The 20,436-nt window shown below is 35.6% G+C and overlaps 1 protein-coding gene across 3 annotated transcripts in view; it reads right to left on the reverse strand.

The window, feature by feature from the left end:
• Positions 1 to 20,436, reverse strand: part of LOC127868399 (ubiquitin conjugation factor E4 A-like) — a 155,250-nt gene that overhangs the window by 14,868 nt on the left and 119,946 nt on the right. Inside the window, exons 1-11 of one of the 3 annotated variants that reach the window (XM_052410150.1) lie at positions 20,349 to 20,436; positions 8,919 to 9,065; positions 4,844 to 4,960; positions 4,588 to 4,688; positions 3,760 to 3,924; positions 3,126 to 3,276; positions 2,122 to 2,327; positions 1,632 to 1,814; positions 1,401 to 1,518; positions 524 to 736; positions 9 to 124 (exon numbers count right to left, since the gene is read on the reverse strand). In XM_052410150.1, the coding sequence (XP_052266110.1) occupies positions 9 to 124; positions 524 to 736; positions 1,401 to 1,518; positions 1,632 to 1,814; positions 2,122 to 2,327; positions 3,126 to 3,276; positions 3,760 to 3,924; positions 4,588 to 4,688; positions 4,844 to 4,960; positions 8,919 to 9,033 (1,485 nt within the window). In that variant the 5' untranslated portion in view covers positions 9,034 to 9,065; positions 20,349 to 20,436. Of the gene's footprint in view, positions 1 to 8; positions 125 to 523; positions 737 to 1,400; positions 1,519 to 1,631; positions 1,815 to 2,121; positions 2,328 to 3,125; positions 3,277 to 3,759; positions 3,925 to 4,587; positions 4,689 to 4,843; positions 4,961 to 8,918; positions 9,066 to 20,307 lie in introns of all 3 variants that reach the window. The other 2 variants (XM_052410151.1, XM_052410152.1) reach the window with 2 other exon arrangements.

The following is a 20,436-nucleotide window of genomic DNA, read 5'->3' on the forward strand; positions in this document are numbered from 1 at the left end:
ACTATTACCTGGTTGATTGCCTGATGACAAAGGAAAAAGCATTCAGTGATGAAATTGAAGTTGTCGTCTTCTGGAAGTTTGACATTCTCTTCCAAGGGAATCAAACAAGTTTCTTTACTTAATCCTGCATGATAAAATGGAGTCGCAAACCAGAATATGAGTGAAACAGTTGAAAACATAAAATTCAGTTTTATGAAAAAAAAGCAACCAGAAAATGGCAATAAAAAAAAAATGCAAACAATAACTCCAGCTAGTAAATACAGATGTACATCTATCAATCCCAACTAACACTCATCCTATATGAACTATCATTGACACAATGTTTTACATTTTCAACAGTAAAGAAAAAAAACAGTTTTGAAACTTGAAGTGAAACAGATAATTACTATCTGGCATAAACAGTCATGTATGACATATGTTACATAAAAAAAGTATAAACTTAATATCATTTAATGCTATTAAATTGTCAGTTGCACGCAGTTGCAATATGTTGACAGACCAACAAATCCCATGTTGGCAGCACCTTTAGCATGAATGCCTCTGATGAGAGCCTGCTCCTCATCTGCAGCAATTGCTCGAACATAGCTGGTCTGGATCTTGAGCAGTTTGGGTGAACACGGCTCCGAGAATGGCACGCACAACTTTAGCAGCACATAGCACAGATTTAAACTGAAGCCGTCTGTTGTGTAAATGTTGCTGTACATTGGAGCGTGTGTAGTCCAGATCTTGGCTCTTCCTAGATATCAAGTAACAAGCAAATTTTTTGTCAATACTGCTTAGAAGATGTAGATGAGTTTACAAATTAAATACTTGAACACAAGGGCTATGATAACCCTAAAGCACTCTCCTGAATTCACAGTGAACCAATTATCCAACAGACTTGACCTGGTGACAAGGTTTTAGACACACTTTTCCCAGATTCACACTTGCCCTAGATATTGTCAAGATAAACATTCTGACCAAGTTTCATGAAGATTGAGTCATAAATATTGCTTCTAGAAAAGTATTAAGGTTGTTATCAAATTTGACCAGTGGTGACATATTTTTTGGACACACATGACCCAGACTGTTAATGTCAAGATAAAAGTTCTGACCAACTTTCATAAAGACTAAGCAAAATGTGGCCTCTAGAGTGGTAATAGGCTAAAGGTTGACAATGCCCACTTGGCTACCCCAGAGATAGAGTGATCACCATAACGCACATTGAGCTCTTTGTAAAATACTGTAGAGTGTAGATAATATGCTCACACACTGTTAACTGATAAAGCAATACCTGTTCACAACAGTCATGTTTTAAAACTTAATTATTTTTATATTCTTATCGTTTTTTTTAATCTATGTTTGTTATTTAAATAATATACTAATACATTAAATCAATGAGTGTTTGAACGAGACTACACCAGCATTGGCACTGATACATTTTCCCAGCCAGGACAGAACTCTGTGGCGTAATGCTGACGACAGTTTGATGATGCTGAAGACAATCTGAGATACCCCTTCACACACACCGGACTGGGGCTGAAATCACATATGGAACATATAATTTAAACCATATCATTATACATGTGAGCATTACTGATTATATTGTACTGGAATTTTCCATGAAACCTTCGACAAAAACATTGTGTTACCATCCACAGATTCTTTTCTGCAATATCATGGTCCTGTTTTGTGGCACTGGATGGATTTTCAAACAGGTCATTGGGTTTGTGAAGCTCTGGTATGGGACTCAAGCTCAGCATGGCACCAAGCAGAGTCTGCTCAAAGTCACTTCCCTTTTCCCAGTCATTGGGGGAGTTGTACGTCAGGAACATCTGGAAAAACAACTGAATCATAGATACATGTCTGAACTTGCATATATTAATGGTATTTCAAACCTTTGATATCACAATATACAAAATAAAATACAATTGCACAAATTGTCAATAACCAATTTTGTTAAGGCTACAATTCACAAGACCAAATTGTCAATAAAAAGTTTTGTTTGACTAGGATAATCCTAATGTTCACAAATATCCGTAACATAGAATATGATTCACAGGTGAGTTATTTGGTAAGCTTTTATGTAATATTTATTTTCTCTTCCTTACATACGACCCCATATTGCTCGAGTTGTCCTACCTCTGCTAGTGGTGCACTTTTTGTAAAGAACATTGTAAACTTGATGAACTTGTTCACTTCAGGATGCATGAGTGTGAAGTCTGACATGAACCTCTGTCTGATCACATCCAGCACCGGTGTGAACACCTGCTCCAGGCTACCATCCTCAGAACTTGCATGGATTTCTGCAGCAGTCTTCAGAAGAAAGTCCTCTAGGGTCCCACTCTCTGATTGTATATAATTCACACTTTCAGGACAGAATACTGTTACAGTTGAATACTGTAATATTGAACACCGGTAATTTAACGCTATTTGAAACATTTCCCCAGTCTTTCTTTTTGTTCTTTACTAATCTAAAATTTGTTCATCAAATTTCCTTTAAGTATTCATATGTATTTCTAATCACAATTTTGGTCGCATTACATTTTTGAAACCGTTTCAGTGGTGTTTATTTCAACATTGCACCTAGGCTAGTACTGTCTTTAAAAGTTGTGATAACATTGCATTCATAGACTGGTAATGTTTATTTGCCTTCCATTGTTTCCTTGATTAAGTGGTCTTTTGCTGATTTACACATGGGTACAAATGAATTTTGAAATAAACTTTGTATACATAATTGTGTTCCATAATGTACAACTCACATTCATCTTTTTCATTAATTTGTTTATATATTTGTTGTATATACAAATGTTTGTACAAACAAAACTAAATAACTTCGTTTGATTGATTAAGACAAAGTGTAAACAGAATCCTCATTATTTCTATGAATGAACAACAAAGACAACAGCTTTTTCTAACTTGCTACACAAAATATTTTTGATGGTACCAATTGTTCTGTGAAAATTGTGAAATAAACAAAATGCTGGTGCAAGCAGAGTGTGCCTGACAAGTGTGCTATAAACAAAACAGCAGTTGAAGTCATGGACATGACAAAACCATCTTGAAGTGGGTCTTATGAAAATAAAATAACCACAAATATGTTATGTGCTGCACATGCCATGTTGTAAATGCTGCGTATGACTTACCAGCCTGGTAGTGGCATGTCTCCATGTACAGGTCTATGAACTGTTGATGAACACGCTGGCTAGGGTACAGCTCTGGCTGCTGCAGGCATGTCTTGCTGTTCAACAGAATCACAGCCATGCACCTCGCCACATCAGCCTCCAGATCACAAAACTGTGCAGGGAAACCAGGGTATGAAAACGGCATAGCTGTATTTTTATGTTGGGACAAAATTCCTGTGTTTGGTTCATTTATAACGTTTCTCTCAGTCATTTGAAAATGTATATATTGTGGACAAAGTGCCATATACGAGATGAAGTGAAATGGATTACTTATTTATATTTACATCTGATCTTCACTTTTGGCACAACCTTGAAATTACAGACTGCTTCTTTTATGTGAGTCACAGTCTGGTGATTAAGTTAAGTTATTGGAAATCTTTAACAAACATACTAACTAAGTTGTGTTTACTTTTTCATTTATCTTGACATCTGACCTGGAAAAGCTTTCATAAAATACCTAGTTATTTGTTCCAATTAGGATCGAAACAAGAAACCTTTAATCTTTGTTTAAGTAATCATTTATATTGTTTAAGAATAACCATTGTATTGTTACTGTCTAATATATATATAATGCTAGTGGATACATGCAGCTGACCTGTTGTTGAGATTTCAACTTGAGACATCTGTTGAAGCACTGGTACAGATATCTAAGAACCTGCGCCTCGCCTGCCTCTGAGGCCTCTGTTGGCAGGACTTTACCAGGCACGGTCTGGATCACACATAGCCCGGGCTTCTCCACCAGCAACCTCTCAAACACCGCCTAAAGAGAGAAACTACTGGAATGTGTAAGGAATGAGGAATGACAAGAGAAACTTCTGGAATGTGTAAGGAAAGAGGAATGACTAATCCAGCATTCATTTACATTGTCCTACACGATTGTCTTTCATAAATTTGACAAGGTTGGTATTTGTTATAGGATTATAATCATATGTACCGTTACATGATATTGTAATTATTGTTAAAGATGATAACATTGTATGCCACATTTTTATGCTATATTGCTACAATAAAACTTTTTGGAAAATGTTTGTGAACTTATTTAAGCAACTATTAATTTATAAAATTTGCCTACATCAAATAATTGTCTTTCAATGCAAAGAAAGAGATATGGAGAAATTATACACAAACCTAAAAATGTCATTTCTAACTACAAAATGGGGCACAATTCTGCTAAATGTCCAATCAAAGTTATGGAACTTGGTTATTGACCTCACTACATGACCTGAATATAACAGCAAATGTTTTTTAATGAATATCTGCATAAGAAAAAGTTATATTGAGTTGTTGCACAATCACCCTAATCATAGAATTATGTCAATGCCTACACATGGGTAAGTATAAGATGAATAGTCTAGCTAATAACTGATAGTCTGATAACAAAATGTATTGAAAACATCAAATCTATCAACTCCTGTCAAAGTACATGTTCCAAGGAGGCAATGTCCAGCCAGTGCTGTCCCTCCATTGTTTCTGCCATTCGTTCAAGATACACACATCTGGGAGGACGACAGCTGTCTATAGGCTCTGAAATAAAGCATGGCCACAGTAATTTATAGTATGCACAAACAAATAATTCGGAAACAGATCAACACCTATTCTGATGAGAAGCAGAATTGCTCCATTTAATTTTATTTAAAAATTGATCTTTTCAAATTAAAACATGTTTAATGCATTTATACCTTCATTGTCCAGGGTTATGAGAAAGACATGCTCAAGTAGTTGATTGACTTTTCGAGTACGAGTAGACAACTCCTCGATATTTTCTGCAGACTCTGTTTCTAATGTTTCTAAGCTCACTGAAAAAAGGTTATATAAAAAGTATCAGAACTACATGTACATGAACTGGATTGGTTATAAAAGAATTCGATTGAAAAATTAAATACAAATCAGTGAGCAAAATGCTCTTAGGCGCTCACCTGAGACCCAAAGGAACTTAAGTATTCTGAGATGAAGAGTTAAGATGAATAAAAGTTCTTTATGAAACAGAAATATTTAACTTCTACGCATAGTATTATAGTAAACAATGAAACTCTAGAAATTATATCAGGAGAGAACTTCTTGCTCTTCTCTACTACTTTAATAAAACAAGACCAACATTAAACATACAATTATTAAAACTGTAATCACCGACTTGTAACGGCCAAATGCAAGAATTCAACCACTATTTTTTTGTCCCAAATTCGTCCTTCCTTCAATGGTCACTAATCCAACCAACCCACTAATGCCCTATTACTACCGCTTGAATCAGAACCAATCAATGATATTGCTCTAAATTGACACCCCAAAACTACCAGCGATTTTTACAACTTACTTGATTGGGTGTTGTGGTTTGATCGGGTTTGTGTAAGAAGCTATTGTGACCCGATTAACAACAACAGTTTTGGCACTGACTGCAAGGTGTTCGAATTTTTCCCCTTGTTATTACTTTTAGCCCTTGATTCTAGATTGATAATTAGCTAATAGTATCGTGTCTTAGATGAGTAAATCAGTTAATATTTGGTGCAAACTTTTAATAACAAGACTATTGCCAAGCAATATATGTCCCCTACCGGCTCCACCGTTGTCAGAAATTCCACCATTGTCAATTTTTTTAAAATATATATGTTGCCATAGCAACCAGAATTTTTGACATATGAACGAAATGAAATGACGTGCATAATGTACATATTGCCATCTACCCCTGTTTCGAGTATCATGAAAAAATATGAAGAACTTTTTAAGTTATCGCAGGATCCAGAAAATTTTTAGCCATTTTCACCATTTTCAGCAACATTTCTAGTCTATTTGTTGCCATAGCAACCAGATTTTTCAACGTAGGAACAAAATGAAATGACATGTATAATGTCCATACTGCCATCTATCCATGTTTTAAGTATAATGAAAAAATATGAAGAACTTTTAAAGTTATCGCAGGATGCAGAAAAGTGTGACAGACTGACTGACTGACGGACACACAGAGCGCAAACCATAAGTCCCCTCCAGTTTCACCGGTACGGGACTAATAAAGACAGCGAATAATTTAATAGTTAGGATAATTGAGTAAGATGGCCTTGTTTAAAAAGTATATAAAAAACAACCTGTATGACGTATCGTTATTCAAAACGGATAAGCAAAAACTGGAAGAGTCGAGTTGAAAAAAAAGATTGATTAATAAACGGGAGTAATAGGAAAGCTCAATGACAGTTGGTTGATTTATTATGCGCTGGAAAGATGAAGGTGTGTTAATTTGTCAACTTTTCCGTCCTTCCAAAACATTATTTTCTCAGCTCCATTCTGTTGTTTGATAGTTGGTTTATTAGATTTGTATGCAGCTGGTAACCTATTGAGTAAATTGTGACAAAACAAATTCATTTGCCATAACAAAATTCGCTAATAATAAAAGTAGCCCATTATAAAAAACGGTGATTAAATAAAAACAAGGGCTGTTTGTAAAACATGCATGCCCCCCATATGGGCTGTCCGTTGTAGTGGCAGCCATTGTGTGAATACGTTTTTTGTCACTGTGACGACCTTTGACCTAGTGACCTGAAAATCAATAGGGGTCATCTGCGAGTCACGATCAATGTACCTATGAAGTGTCATGATCCTAGGCAAAAGCGTTCTTGAGTTATCATCCGAAAATCATTTAACTATTTCGGGTCACCGTGACCTTGACCTTTGACCTTGTGACCTCAAAATCAATAGGGGTCATCTGCGAGTCATGATCAATCTACCTGTGAAGTTTCATGATCCTAGGCATATGCGTTCTTGAGTAATCATCCGAAAACCATTTTACTATTTTGGGTCACCGTGACCTTGACCTTTGACCTAGTGACCTTAAAATCAATAGGGGTCATCTGCGAGTCATGATCAATCTACCCATGAAGTTTCATGATCCTAGGCGTATGCGTTCTTGAGTTATCATCCGGAAACCATTTTACTATTTCGGGTCACCGTGACCTTGACCTTTAACCTAGTGACCTCAAAATTAATAGGGGTTATCTGCGAGTCATGATCAATCTACCCATGAAGTTTTATGATCTTAGGCGTATGCGTTCTTGAGTTATCTTTCAAAAACCATTTTACTATTTCTGGTCACCGTGACCTTGACCTTTGACCTAGTGACCTCAAAATCAATAGGGGTCATCTGCGAGTCATGATCAATGTACCTATGAAGTTTCATGATCCTAGGCCCAAGCGTTCTTGAGTTATCGTCTGACAACCACCTGGTGGACGGACCGACCGACCGACAGACCGACCGACAGACCGACCGATAGACCTACATGAGCAAAGCAATATACCCCCTCTTCTTCGAAGGGGGGCATAAAAAGGTCTGCTAGGCAAACAACAATAGACTGTTGCTTTAAGTAAAGAGAAAAGAATAGCATCATGATGAAAACTATGTTTCACTTCTTGCTTGAAAAGCTTGAATTAAATACTATCTTTGTACATGTTTTTATGTATTACAGTCATTTTGCTTGCAAAAAGATTAAAGTTCATTGAATATTTACCATTTGTATTATCTGTCCATCAAAAGTCATGAAAAGTCAGCATTAAGAACATCTCACTATTAAGACCATTTTCAAAAGTCCCACAAGTGGTCTTAATAGTGAGGTTTCACTGTATATTGGATGAAAGGTAAAATAAGATTCAAATGAAACAGTTTTAGTTATTTTTCTGGGCTTAGCAAAATGTGTTAAAAAAAAATATATATATGTGTAAATATCTGAAAACAGTAAATTAGAGTAATCCAATATCATTAGATATTTGGATTTGTGTTCATCTTCATCATCAACAAAAACAACTTCAACATTACAAAAAACATGATTTCTCTTGTATGGCTGTAATCATCTTCATAAAGTGGCAACTTTAACCTCTGCTTAAAGGTTGCATTTAAGCCAAAGTTTGAAGCTGAACTTACACTTCCCTGCCCCATCCCCTGGCGGCCATGTTTTTCAACTGACCAGAAGCATTTGTGAACTCAGCTGAGATATCATAAGCACAAATTCACAGACAAAGTTTCATGAATATTGGACTAAAAGTGTAATTCCACAGTGCTAAGAAGGTTTCTCTATATCCATATAAGAAAAACTGCCCTGCAACAGCCAGGTTTTTTGACAACCTCAACCATTTTCAAACCTAGCAAAGAAATCATTAGAACAATTTTTTTTTACCAAGTTTCATTTATAATGGGAAAAAAACTGTGAATTCTTGAGTGTAGTAAGGTTTTACTACAGCCATATATGGAAAACTACCCCGCCCCCTGGTGGCCATGTTTTTCAAACTAGAAGATCCATTTTTTAACTCATCTGAGACATCATTAGAATAAATATTCTGACTAAGATTCATGAAGATCAAACAATAAATGTGACTTCTAAAGTGTTAACAAGCCTTTGCTTTCATTTGACCAAGTGACCTAGTAATTGACCTCAGGTGACTCAGTGTCATGTATTACAGATTACACAGCATCGAAGGGATACAGATACAACATTTAAAACTGAGAACAACATTTAAGACATGAATTTCACTATACAAAACAATGTTAGATCAGTTTTTGCATTCTTTATAGAACAAAGACTTACCCCCCACCCCTCCCCAACAAAAAAAGAATAGAGTTTTGTTATATATATATATATATATAACAAAACACAAAATGGATACAGAAAATATGCAACAATCTCCTATGTAGAGAGTTTGATTACCTCCCTTGTGTGCTGTTGTGCTGATTGCTAAAACCAAAAATCATATTTAAAAGCACATATTAAATCAACTGACCTGCTTCATCGTAGTTCTGTACCAGACTTTTGCCAGCTGCATACAGCTGTGCATCAACAATGCTCGGAAACAAGGCTGCAAATGGGTTGTTGGCGATGCTGTCTTTGTCTGACATTATGTACTGTCAATTTTGTTGTATTTTATTATCTGAAAATAGTAACTTAACTATTACAAGCTCGCTCATTGACATTTTTACTCAATAATACTATAAATAACAAGAGCTGTCAGAGGACAGCGCGCTCGACTTTTCGAGTGCTTAACATTATAACGTAAGCCATCATGGGGAAATTGTTCATATTCAATAATTTATTAGATGATCTTTCAAAAATAAACAAAGGAAAAAAATTCATTTTTTGGGGGGGGGTTTAAGAGGGGGTATAATGTGGGGTGTGGTCATTTATTAGACGATCTTTCAAAAATAAAAAAGGAGGAAAAAAAAAAAATTGGGGGGGGGGGGGTAGGGGGGGTGAGAGGGGGGTATAATGTGGGGTGTGGTAATTTATTAGATGATGTTTAAAAAAATAAAACATGCATGCCCCCCATATGGGCTGTCCTTTGTAGTGGCAGCCATTGTGTGAATACGATTTTGTCACTGTGACCTTGACCTTTGACCTAGTGACCTGAAAATCAATAGGGGTCATCTGCGAGTCACGATCAATGTACCTATGAAGTGTCATGATTCTAGGCAAAAGCGTTCTTGTGTTATCATCCGAAAATCATTTTACTATTTCGGGTCACCGTGACCTTGACCTTTGACCTTGTGACCTCAAAATCAATAGGGGTCATCTGCAAGTCATGATCAATCTACCTATGAAGTTTCATGATCCTAGGCGTATGCGTTCTTGAGTTATCATCCGAAAACCATTTTACTATTTTGGGTCACCGTGACCCTGACCTTTGACCAAGTGACCTCAAAATCAATAGGGGTCATCTGCGATTCATGATCAATCTACCCATGAAGTTTCATGATCCTAGGCGTATGCGTTCTTGAGTTATCATTCAAAAACCATTTTACTATTTTTTGTCACCGTGACATTGACCTTTGACCTAGTGACCTCAAAATCAATAGAGGTCATCTGCGAGTCAAGATCAATGTACCTATGAAGTTTTATGATCCTAGGCCCAAGCTTTCTTGAGTTATCGTCTGACAACCACCTGGTGGACGGACCGACCAACAGACCGACCAACAGACCGACATGAGCAAAGCAATATATCCCCTCTTCTTCAAAGGGGGGCATAAAAATGGGGGGGGGGGGGGGTAGGGGGGTGGGGGATGAGAGGGGGGTATTATGTGGGATGGGGTAATTTATTAGATGATGTTTAAAAAAAAAAGTTTTTTTGGGGAGGAGGGGGGGGGGGAGGTTTGGGGTGGGGGAAGGGATTCTGGGTAGCGGCGTTGGGTATTGTTTGGGTGGAATCCATTGTGGTATTCACGTAAAAATGTTGTTTTGTCAAAATAATAATAAAATGTGATCATAAATAAAGAAGTTATGGCAATTTAAGCAAAATGTTCAATTATCTAAGTGTAAAAGGGGCCATTTTTATGTAAAAATGCTTGATACAGTGGTCTGCTCTTGTTTATAGGTTGGGGTCATGTTGGTAAACAAGTATGCAAAATATAAAAGCAATATGTCAAAGGATATAGGAAATATTTGGGGTAGTACGCAAACTTTAACATAGATTTTTTGGGGAGGAGGGGGGGGGGAGGTTTGGGGTGGGGGAAGGGATTCTGGGTAGCGGCGTTGGGTATTGTTTGGGTGGAATCCATTGTGGTATTCACGTAAAAATGTTGTTTTGTCAAAATAATAATAAAATGTGATCATAAATAAAGAAGTTATGGCAATTTAAGCAAAATGTTCAATTATCTAAGTGTAAAAGGGGCCATTTTTATGTAAAAATGCTTGATACAGTGGTCTGCTCTTGTTTATAGGTTGGGGTCATGTTGGTAAACAAGTATGCAAAATATAAAAGCAATATGTCAAAGGATATAGGAAATATTTGGGGTAGTACGCAAACTTTAACATAGATTTATCAATAATATGCATATTCTAAGTATAAAAGGTGCAATAATTATGACAAAATGCTTGATAGAGTTGTCTGCTCTTGTTTATAGGTTGGGGTGATGTTGGTTAACAAGTATGCAAAATATGAAAGCAATATGTCAAGGGACAATGAAAATAAATGGGGAAGTACGAAAACATAAACATTTGCTGCATATTCTAAGTGGAAAAGAGGCCATAATTATGAAAAAATGCTTGATAGAGTTGTCTGCTCTTGTTTATAGGTTGGGGTCATGTTGGTAAACAAGTATGCAAAATATGAAAGCAATATGTCAACGGACAATGAAAATAATTGGGGTAGTACGAAAACTTTAACATTTGCACGCTAACGCAGACGCCGGGGTGAGTAGGATAGCTCCACTATATATATTTCATATATAATAGTCGAGCTAATAATTTAAACAAGAACAGACCGACATGAGCAAAGCAATATATCCCCTCTTCTTCAAAGGGGGGCATAAAAATGGGGGGGGGGGGGGTAGGGGGGGTGGGGGATGAGAGGGGGGTATTATGTGGGATGGGGTAATTTATTAGATGATGTTTAAAAAAAAAAGTTTTTTTGGGGAGGAGGGGGGGGGGGGGAGGTTTGGGGTGGGGGAAGGGATTCTGGGTAGCGGCGTTGGGTATTGTTTGGGTGGAATCCATTGTGGTATTCACGTAAAAATGTTGTTTTGTCAAAATAATAATAAAATGTGATCATAAATAAAGAAGTTATGGCAATTTAAGCAAAATGTTCAATTATCTAAGTGTAAAAGGGGCCATTTTTATGTAAAAATGCTTGATACAGTGGTCTGCTCTTGTTTATAGGTTGGGGTCATGTTGGTAAACAAGTATGCAAAATATAAAAGCAATATGTCAAAGGATATAGGAAATATTTGGGGTAGTACGCAAACTTTAACATAGATTTATCAATAATATGCATATTCTAAGTATAAAAGGTGCAATAATTATGACAAAATGCTTGATAGAGTTGTCTGCTCTTGTTTATAGGTTGGGGTGATGTTGGTTAACAAGTATGCAAAATATGAAAGCAATATGTCAAGGGACAATGAAAATAAATGGGGAAGTACGAAAACATAAACATTTGCTGCATATTCTAAGTGGAAAAGAGGCCATAATTATGAAAAAATGCTTGATAGAGTTGTCTGCTCTTGTTTATAGGTTGGGGTCATGTTGGTAAACAAGTATGCAAAATATGAAAGCAATATGTCAAGGGACAATGAAAATAATTGGGGTAGTACGAAAACTTTAACATTTGCACGCTAACGCAGACGCCGGGGTGAGTAGGATAGCTCCACTATATATATTTCATATATAATAGTCGAGCTAATAATTTAAACAAGAACTGTCCCAAGACAACAGGCTTGACTTCTCTTCTGCTTTGATAGTATATAATATACAATATTATTGTACATTTTCTATCAGAAAATCTGCTGTAATGACTACAAAGATATTTGATGTTGAATTTCTGTACAAGTTATAACTTATATAGTAAATGTAAACTTAGTTCTGAAAATGTATCAAATAAAACAAGAAATACGACCATGCCAGGAAACTATAGATTTTCAACAATTCACCTCATTTAGTTGAATGTAATTAACTTTGAAAGAAAGGTCTGCATCTCAGCTACCAACACACAATATTCTAGCACCATACAGTTAATACCTCCATACGAATTCAAGATAGGACACTTTTTCTATTTTAAGAAACAATGATCTACACCCAACTGAACCTAAATGCAATCCCTCTGTAAGTCTGCATTAACGCTAACAGTATCTACAAACAATATAAAATATTATAAATGCACAATAACTCCATCAAAACTTCAGTTATTGAGTGAAAACTATTTTAGTGACCTTGACCTCACTGACCTGTTATGCAATCATCTATATCAGCATGTCACCTACATACATAAACAATTCTAGCACCATATTTCCATCCCAACAGAATTTATTGAGCTCATACGCTTCATCTATTTTTCATCATCATCATTATCAATCCCTTGACCGGTTTGGCCGTTAGGGAGAAATGAGGGACTACGATACAGAATTCCTCCTCCAGTCAGGTCTGTGGTGTGCTGCTGAGAGTAATTTATCCTTGGGAAGGGATGTCCATTCTTTTACATTATCCATCCACGTTTTTTTCTGACGGCCTCAACGTCCAAGTCCCTATAGCGTGCCCTGGAGAACAGTCTTGCTCAGAAAGTTGTGCCTGGTAATGTGTACAAACCAAGCCAACTTTCATCATTTGATGGTTGCCAGTTGGGGCTCTTGTCGACCAATAAGTGTTGCAGTCATGTTCTGGACGTACTTGTTGGTGTTGTGCTCCGTATAGGGGATGCCGAGCAGTCTTCCGAGACATTTATGTTTAAATGCCCGTATCCTGCGTTCTGTGTCCGCGTGAAGCATCCAGGTCTCCGACCGTAGAGTAGGATAGTGACTATGAGGGACTTGTACAGCCTGTACTTGGTCGGGAAGATGATGGAACTGCTTGTCCAAAACCTTGTCAGTCTGGCCATTGCTGCCGTCGCCATGGCAAATCTTATTTGGACCTCAGCGGTACTGGTACCATCCTTTGACAGGGTTGAGCCCAAGTACTTGAAGCTGGTCACTTTTTATAGCTTTTCGCAGTTCATGGTGAGCTGGTGTTGATTGTGCTGTTCAACATGATCTTCTTTGTGCTGAACACCATCCTGTATGCTCTTGCTCTTTCATAGAGTCTTGAAGTTCACTGCTGGATCCATCCATAAGGTTAATGTCATCAGCGAAGTTTGAGATGGGTCTTCCACCACTAAAATCGCCAAAGTAAAGTCAATTCATTTGATGTTTCACACTTAACTAGATCGAAATCACCTATTTAAACTTGTCAAAGTCTTCAAAATCACTAAAATCATGGAGCTTCGGGGGGGAGGCACTTTTTTGGCATTATAAGAAGGTACTTTGATGAAATAATATAAGGCGTAACATGCTCGAGAAGTGGTTGTCAAAGCCTTCAAAATCACTAAAATCGTGGAGTTTACGGTGGACCCCCTAGCAGGGCTTTGCCCTGCACCCACCAGGGGCACTAGCAGCCCCATGGACCCCCAGCAAATCTGTCAATATCCCGCCCCCCCTAACCAGAAATCCTGGATCCGCCCCTGGAGATAGAGGTGTGATGATCAGGGAGAGTCTTCTGCAATATCTTCTCTGAACAGAACGAGAGAGAGCAGACATCCCTGACGGACACCCACTGATGTCCTGAAGAAGTCCCCCTGCTGTCTGTTGAGAAGTACTGCACTGGTGGCGTTTCTGTAGAATTCTTAAATGACTTGCACCAGCCCTTTGTAAATGTTAAATCCTCTCATAACATGCCATAGGCCATCATTCCACATGAAAGTCCATGAAATTGAGGAAGAGGTCATGTTGGTGTTGCAGGTGTTTTTCAATGATGATTCTGCAGTTAAAGATCTGTTCTACTGTTCACGCAGCTCTGAATCCAGCCTGCTCCTTGGTCAGCAGTTCCTCAGCCTTACTTTTCAATCGATTTAGGCAATGCGTAGCATGACTTTGCTGGGATGACTTATTAGACTGATGGTGCAGTAATTCTTGCACAACTTGAGATTGCCCTTTTTCAGTAGGGGCATGACCAGTGATGCTCCTTGGGCCACTTCTTCTCCTCCCAGATCTTTTGGCATGGTGCCGTCAATGCTACAGTTGTTGCCCCTTCTCCGTCTTCTCCATGCTTAATCAACTCAGAAAGGAAGTTATCCACTCCATGAGATTTTCTTTCCTTAAGACAACGCACTGCATCCTCCACCTCTGCCTTAAGTATGAGTGGATTTTCTTCGTCCACTTGTGGTCTGGGATCTTTCTGAAAAATTGCCCAGTTGGCCAGCGGATAGTTGTAGATGTGTTTAAGACTGTTGCACTCTCGGTAAGGAAATTCCCGTGGTTTCCGGTCTTTTCTTCCCCTGGACGTTTCTCCCCTGGTCTTTTCTCCTCCCAAACCCTAGACTTTTCTCCTCCCAACATTTTTTTTATTATCTCTATATTTAGGTAGGAGAAAATGAAGTATATGATTGAAGAACTGTTAATGAAGGAGCAATTTAGTTATACCAATAAATGTTGGTGTTGTTATTGCGTTATCAGTGAGTAGTAATATTTTTAATTAAATTTTGTTGTAAGTCTATAAGACTATGAAAGAAATAGTAATATAGTGACAAATTATTTTAAGTTTCTGTTTTAGTTTATAAGTTAATCTATTTAAATAAAAATTGATTGTTAATCATTATTCAATATTTATGAAATGATCAAAAGATGTTGTTTTTCACACTTCTATATTTTGTTTATAAGTACTTGAGACTGATTGAAATGTTTGTTGTCCAGTGATTAAATACACAATTTGATTAAATTATCACATTTATGATTGATCTGGAACATTGTTGGGTGATAATTAAATAATATTCTTCATTTAAAATATTATTTGATACAAACAAGATGTGTTTGTGAAACACAATGTCCCCCTATATGACGTTTGACCTTGAAGGATGACCTTGACCTTGTGAAGGATGACCTTGACCTTTCACCACTCAAAATGTGCAGCTCAATGAGATACACATGCATGCCAAATATCAAGTTGCTATCTTCAATATTACAAAAGTATTCATAAAATAAGCGATTTGGGCCACATATATTTGACCTCTGACCTTGAAGGATGACCTTGACCTTGACCTTTCACCACTCAAAATGTGCAGCTCCACGAGATACACATGCATGCCAAATATCAAGTTGCTATCTTCAATATTGCAAAAGTATTTATAAAATAAGCGATTTGGGCCACATATATTTGACCTCTGACCTTGAAGGATGACCTTGACCTTGACCTTTCACCACTCAAAATGTGCAGCTCCATGAGATACACATGCATGTTAAATATCAAGTTGCTATCTTCAATAATGCAAAAGTATTCATAAAATGAGCGATTTTGGCCACATATATTTGACCTCTGACCTTGAAGGATGACCTTGACCTTGACTTTTCACCACTCAAAATGTGCAGCTTCATGAGATACACATGCATGCCAAATATGAAGTTGCTATCTTCAATATAGCAAAAGTTATTGCAAAATGTTAAAGTTGGCGCAAACAGACCAACAGACAGACCAACAGACAGGGCAAAAACAATATGTCCCCCACTACTATAGTGGGGGACATAAAAATATTATTTGATACAAATGGCACAGATATAACTTCTGAAATGATATTATTGTAACAATTTTAACACATTCATATTTTTTATTCATTTTAATTAATATTTATTACAAAAAAATATATTAAAAATTTCATTAATTTTTTTACAAAACTAAAAATTGTTTTTGCTGTATAACATAATATTATGAGTAAAAATTGATGATTTGAAATAAAATAAAGTTAATTAATTTGTTATTGTGTTGTGTTTCTGTTTAAAATATATTTAAACTTTCATTAAATGTTTTACAAAACTAAAATTGTTCTTGATATATACCATGATATTATGAATAAAAATTGATGATTTGAAATAAAATAAATTAATTAGTAACTGTGTTGTGTTTCTGTTTAATGATCAGTTAAAAATGAGCCAAGATGTTGATTGGCACATTCTTTCAAATAAACAAGGATGGCATATTCCAAAGGATGGCACATTCCACACATGTAATTTAGCAAGATTTTTTCACAAGAATGTCTTAGGGATTCACACCTGACCATTTCCACATCCTGTCCATATCCTGCCCAGTCCCAGTGTCATGAAAAGAGTTAGTTCTGATTTGACTTTCATTGCTTCATGATCATTTTGAAATTTATATTTTACAATTTGGAAATTGTTAAATTGTTTTTAATTCAAAATTAATAATCAACATTCAAATTTGGGTTGCTACACATTTAAATCACACACTTATTTTAGCAATTTATTTCAATTTGCTATCATTTATTGTGTGATCTAAATCTTTAGCAGTTTAACTTTAAAAAACATAAAATGATAATTCACTTGAATAATTTAGTAATTTTTTACATTTTGTACATTAATACTTTGGCATTAGTAAATAAAAAGTAGCTTAGAATATGTTTAAAACAAATGTACATACTTAATTCAAATTAATGTAAGGATTTATTTTGAAATATAATTCTTAGTTACTTTATTGTTAATAATTTCTAAGTATTGGCTAATAAGTCTAAATGTTCAAAAATAATAATATGCCTGTTTTTTTTTACATTTGAGTCCGGTTATGTATATTTAGTATTAATTTTAACGCAATATTATAAAAAGCTACAACATAAAAATACTAAAATTCAATTTCAAAGAAATGCAACGACTGTTTAAATAAATTTAACATTATAATGTTGAAATGACATAAACACACTCAATCTATTTCATTGACAAATCGTGAAAATGAAGCAATGATAAACTTTCTTTCTCTATTGATGAGCTTGATTGATCACTGATTGAATTAACATTGATAATAGATCAATAGAGGCGTTAAAAGTAGCAGATTAATCCAACCAGTATGAAATATATTGGGAGGAGAAAAGACTAGGGTATTAGGAAGAGAAAAGACTTGGGGGAGAATTGTCCAAGGGGAAGAAAAGACCGTACACCATTCCTGTCAGCGTCTGATATAACACTGGTAATTAAGGGTCATAGTTGGACATGACAATTTCAGGTGTGTCATGTTAGAAATGTTGTTAATTTATTTAACTATTCCGTTGCATTTCAAGAAATTATTGAATACAAATAATGGGTAATGTAACGACTCGCCCCATTAACGACTCGCCCATACGACCCCACTTTTTATAACGAATCGCCCCACATGTATAACGACTCGCCCCACATATATAACGACTCGCCCTATCAAAATAAAATGTTATATTATATATGGTAATATAAATGATATCAATTCATAATATGAATTTAAGGTTCGGCATTGTTTGATAACCATCGTTCAGCGGTTTTTTGCCTTATACCTGACCTTATATACGTCTATTGCAGGCATATTCTGAAAAGTAATAATTTTTATTTTATGATTTTTTTTACATCTTTGTTCAGTGACAATATTATCATAAAGCAAGACTATTGGATATCGGTACATTTGTCTCATGTCATACTTTCCTTTATATTTATAAAAAGAAGCAAAGGCTAAGCTCATATCGACAATTAAAGATTCCCAGGTTAAATTACTCAAGAATTTAGGGATTATCGTTATAAAGGAGACCGATGAATTAACAACATAATTGACAGGTACATTACCGCGGGCGGGTGATGACAATCAACAATACACGTGTCATAATCGCGAAAGCGTGAATACCTTTCTTCGTGGTAAAGATATTTTCATATATACGGGTATTGAAAGGTAAGAAAAATGAAAAAAGGTCTTTGCCGAAATTTATTTTTTGCAGAAATTTTACGGACACAATTCATCTGTAAGATAATTTTTTATTTATAATTTTAAAATTACCATTATAATCTTAAATCTACCTATTTATTACCTGTTGATCTGAATACACAACACACGTTTAAAAAATCTTTTTTCATACTATAAAAATGCGTATCAGTCCTTTTGTGTTTTTCACACAAACTTTACTTTAAAATGCTAATCAAATGGCGGTTCTTTTAAATTTTGGTGTGAACAATTAGCGCGAAAAGTTTTCAATGGTTTCAAAAAAACATTAAACGCTAATTAAATGGCGGTTCTTTTAATTTGTAGGTGTGAACAATTATCGCGGAAAATTTGCAATGGTTTTAAATAAACAAGAAACCATTTGTGATAAATCAATTAATTCCACGATTTGTTTAATTACTTAAATGGTTATAACTTTAATTGAGTAATACGTGCCACTGCGGAGTTTAGTATTTAAAGATGTATACATGATTATAGTATACCATTATTTTAAATTGATAATTCGACTAACACCATGCCTGTGCTTTGCACTCTGTATTTGCAGCGCAGCTGCTGGACTTGTGTTCAGCCATGTACGGACCTGTGCAAATAGTTGTTGTTGCTGTTGTTGTTTGTGTAAATAGTGTTTAAATTTGTTATGAATAAAACGATTGAATAAAATCATTTTAATAAATTCAATGTTGATAATATTAAGATATAATTATATTGATTACCCGGTACTGATGTATTACTGTCTTTTTTAAAACTTTTCTTATTATATCAATGTATTGATATTATTGAATTTTTTTTTTCCCAATTCCAAAAAAAAAAAATTTTTTTTTTTTTTAACCTTAAAATATATCAGTTAACCGGATCCGGTGTAGAAAATAGAAAGTATTGCATAATGAAATTATCTGTTTCCTTGAATTTGTTTTAAAAACTGTAAAATATGTTAATGATTATTTAAGACTTTCCTTATTTTCCTCAAAATCTGACGCTTCGCGCGATTTTATTCAACTAAAAAAAGGCCAGGCCTTTTCCCCAAATTCAAATTAAAAAACCTGCACTTATCACACATGTTCATAATATTTTGTAAAATCTTAATAATAAGTTATCAAAATAGTCATTATTTACCAGTTAACAGCTTCTTTTGAAATATAAGAAACACTATTTACATGCGATAATTTTTCCCAATTGAGCCAATTTTGCGATTATTTTTTTTCACAAAATTGGGGTTTTCACGACGCGAAATTCCCAAAATTCCAGTGTGGCGTTTTCCCAAAATGGAGCGGAAAAAGCCTGTATATATCTCTCTTTCTATTTATCTGTACTGTTTACATTTAACATAGATGCTAAAAATGTAACAATAAAAATGATGGGACGAGTCGTTATATATTATATACGCAAAAACATAGTTATGTTACTGTGGTAACGCATAATATTAATTGCAAGAGTTGATAAAATTCCAGGTGTAGATATCTTGAACATATCATGCAGGATGCGATACAGTATTCCAGTTTCTGTTGAAAGTTCCTGAAAATGGTGAAAGTTAAAGTAAAACATTTTAACAAATTTCATCAAAATTCTAATTTGCCAAATCTTAAGATATTTTTTCAATACCCCACCAGTTTTTACCGACTAAAAATAAAATAAAATCGAAATTAAATAAAAATCCTACCATATAAGTAATTATGGGGCGAGTCGTTATCTATGTGGGGCGAGTCGTTATACATGTGGGCGAGTCGTTATAAAAGTGGGGCGAGTCGTTATAAAAAGTGGGGCGAGTCGTTATGGGGCGAGTCGTTAAGGGGGCGAGTCGTTAGTAAATCTCAACTCTTTGGCTGTGAAAGAAACGATGTTAAGACGGTTGCCCGTGTGGTCAACAAAATGTTATAGTTCGTTTCGATCCCTAATTTGTCATAAGTGTAATGTAAACTAACAAATTAAAATGATTCCGCATCAGTCAAGCGGGGTAGCTTACGTCTAATTATTTGGACTAAGTGTAACGTCAGCTGTCACTGAGACATGCAACTTGAAGGAAGTAAGCAGAACTCTTCCGAATATATGTT

Source organism: Dreissena polymorpha, chromosome 2, assembly GCF_020536995.1.
Source record: "Dreissena polymorpha isolate Duluth1 chromosome 2, UMN_Dpol_1.0, whole genome shotgun sequence".
NCBI classification, from domain to species: domain Eukaryota; kingdom Metazoa; phylum Mollusca; class Bivalvia; order Myida; family Dreissenidae; genus Dreissena; species Dreissena polymorpha.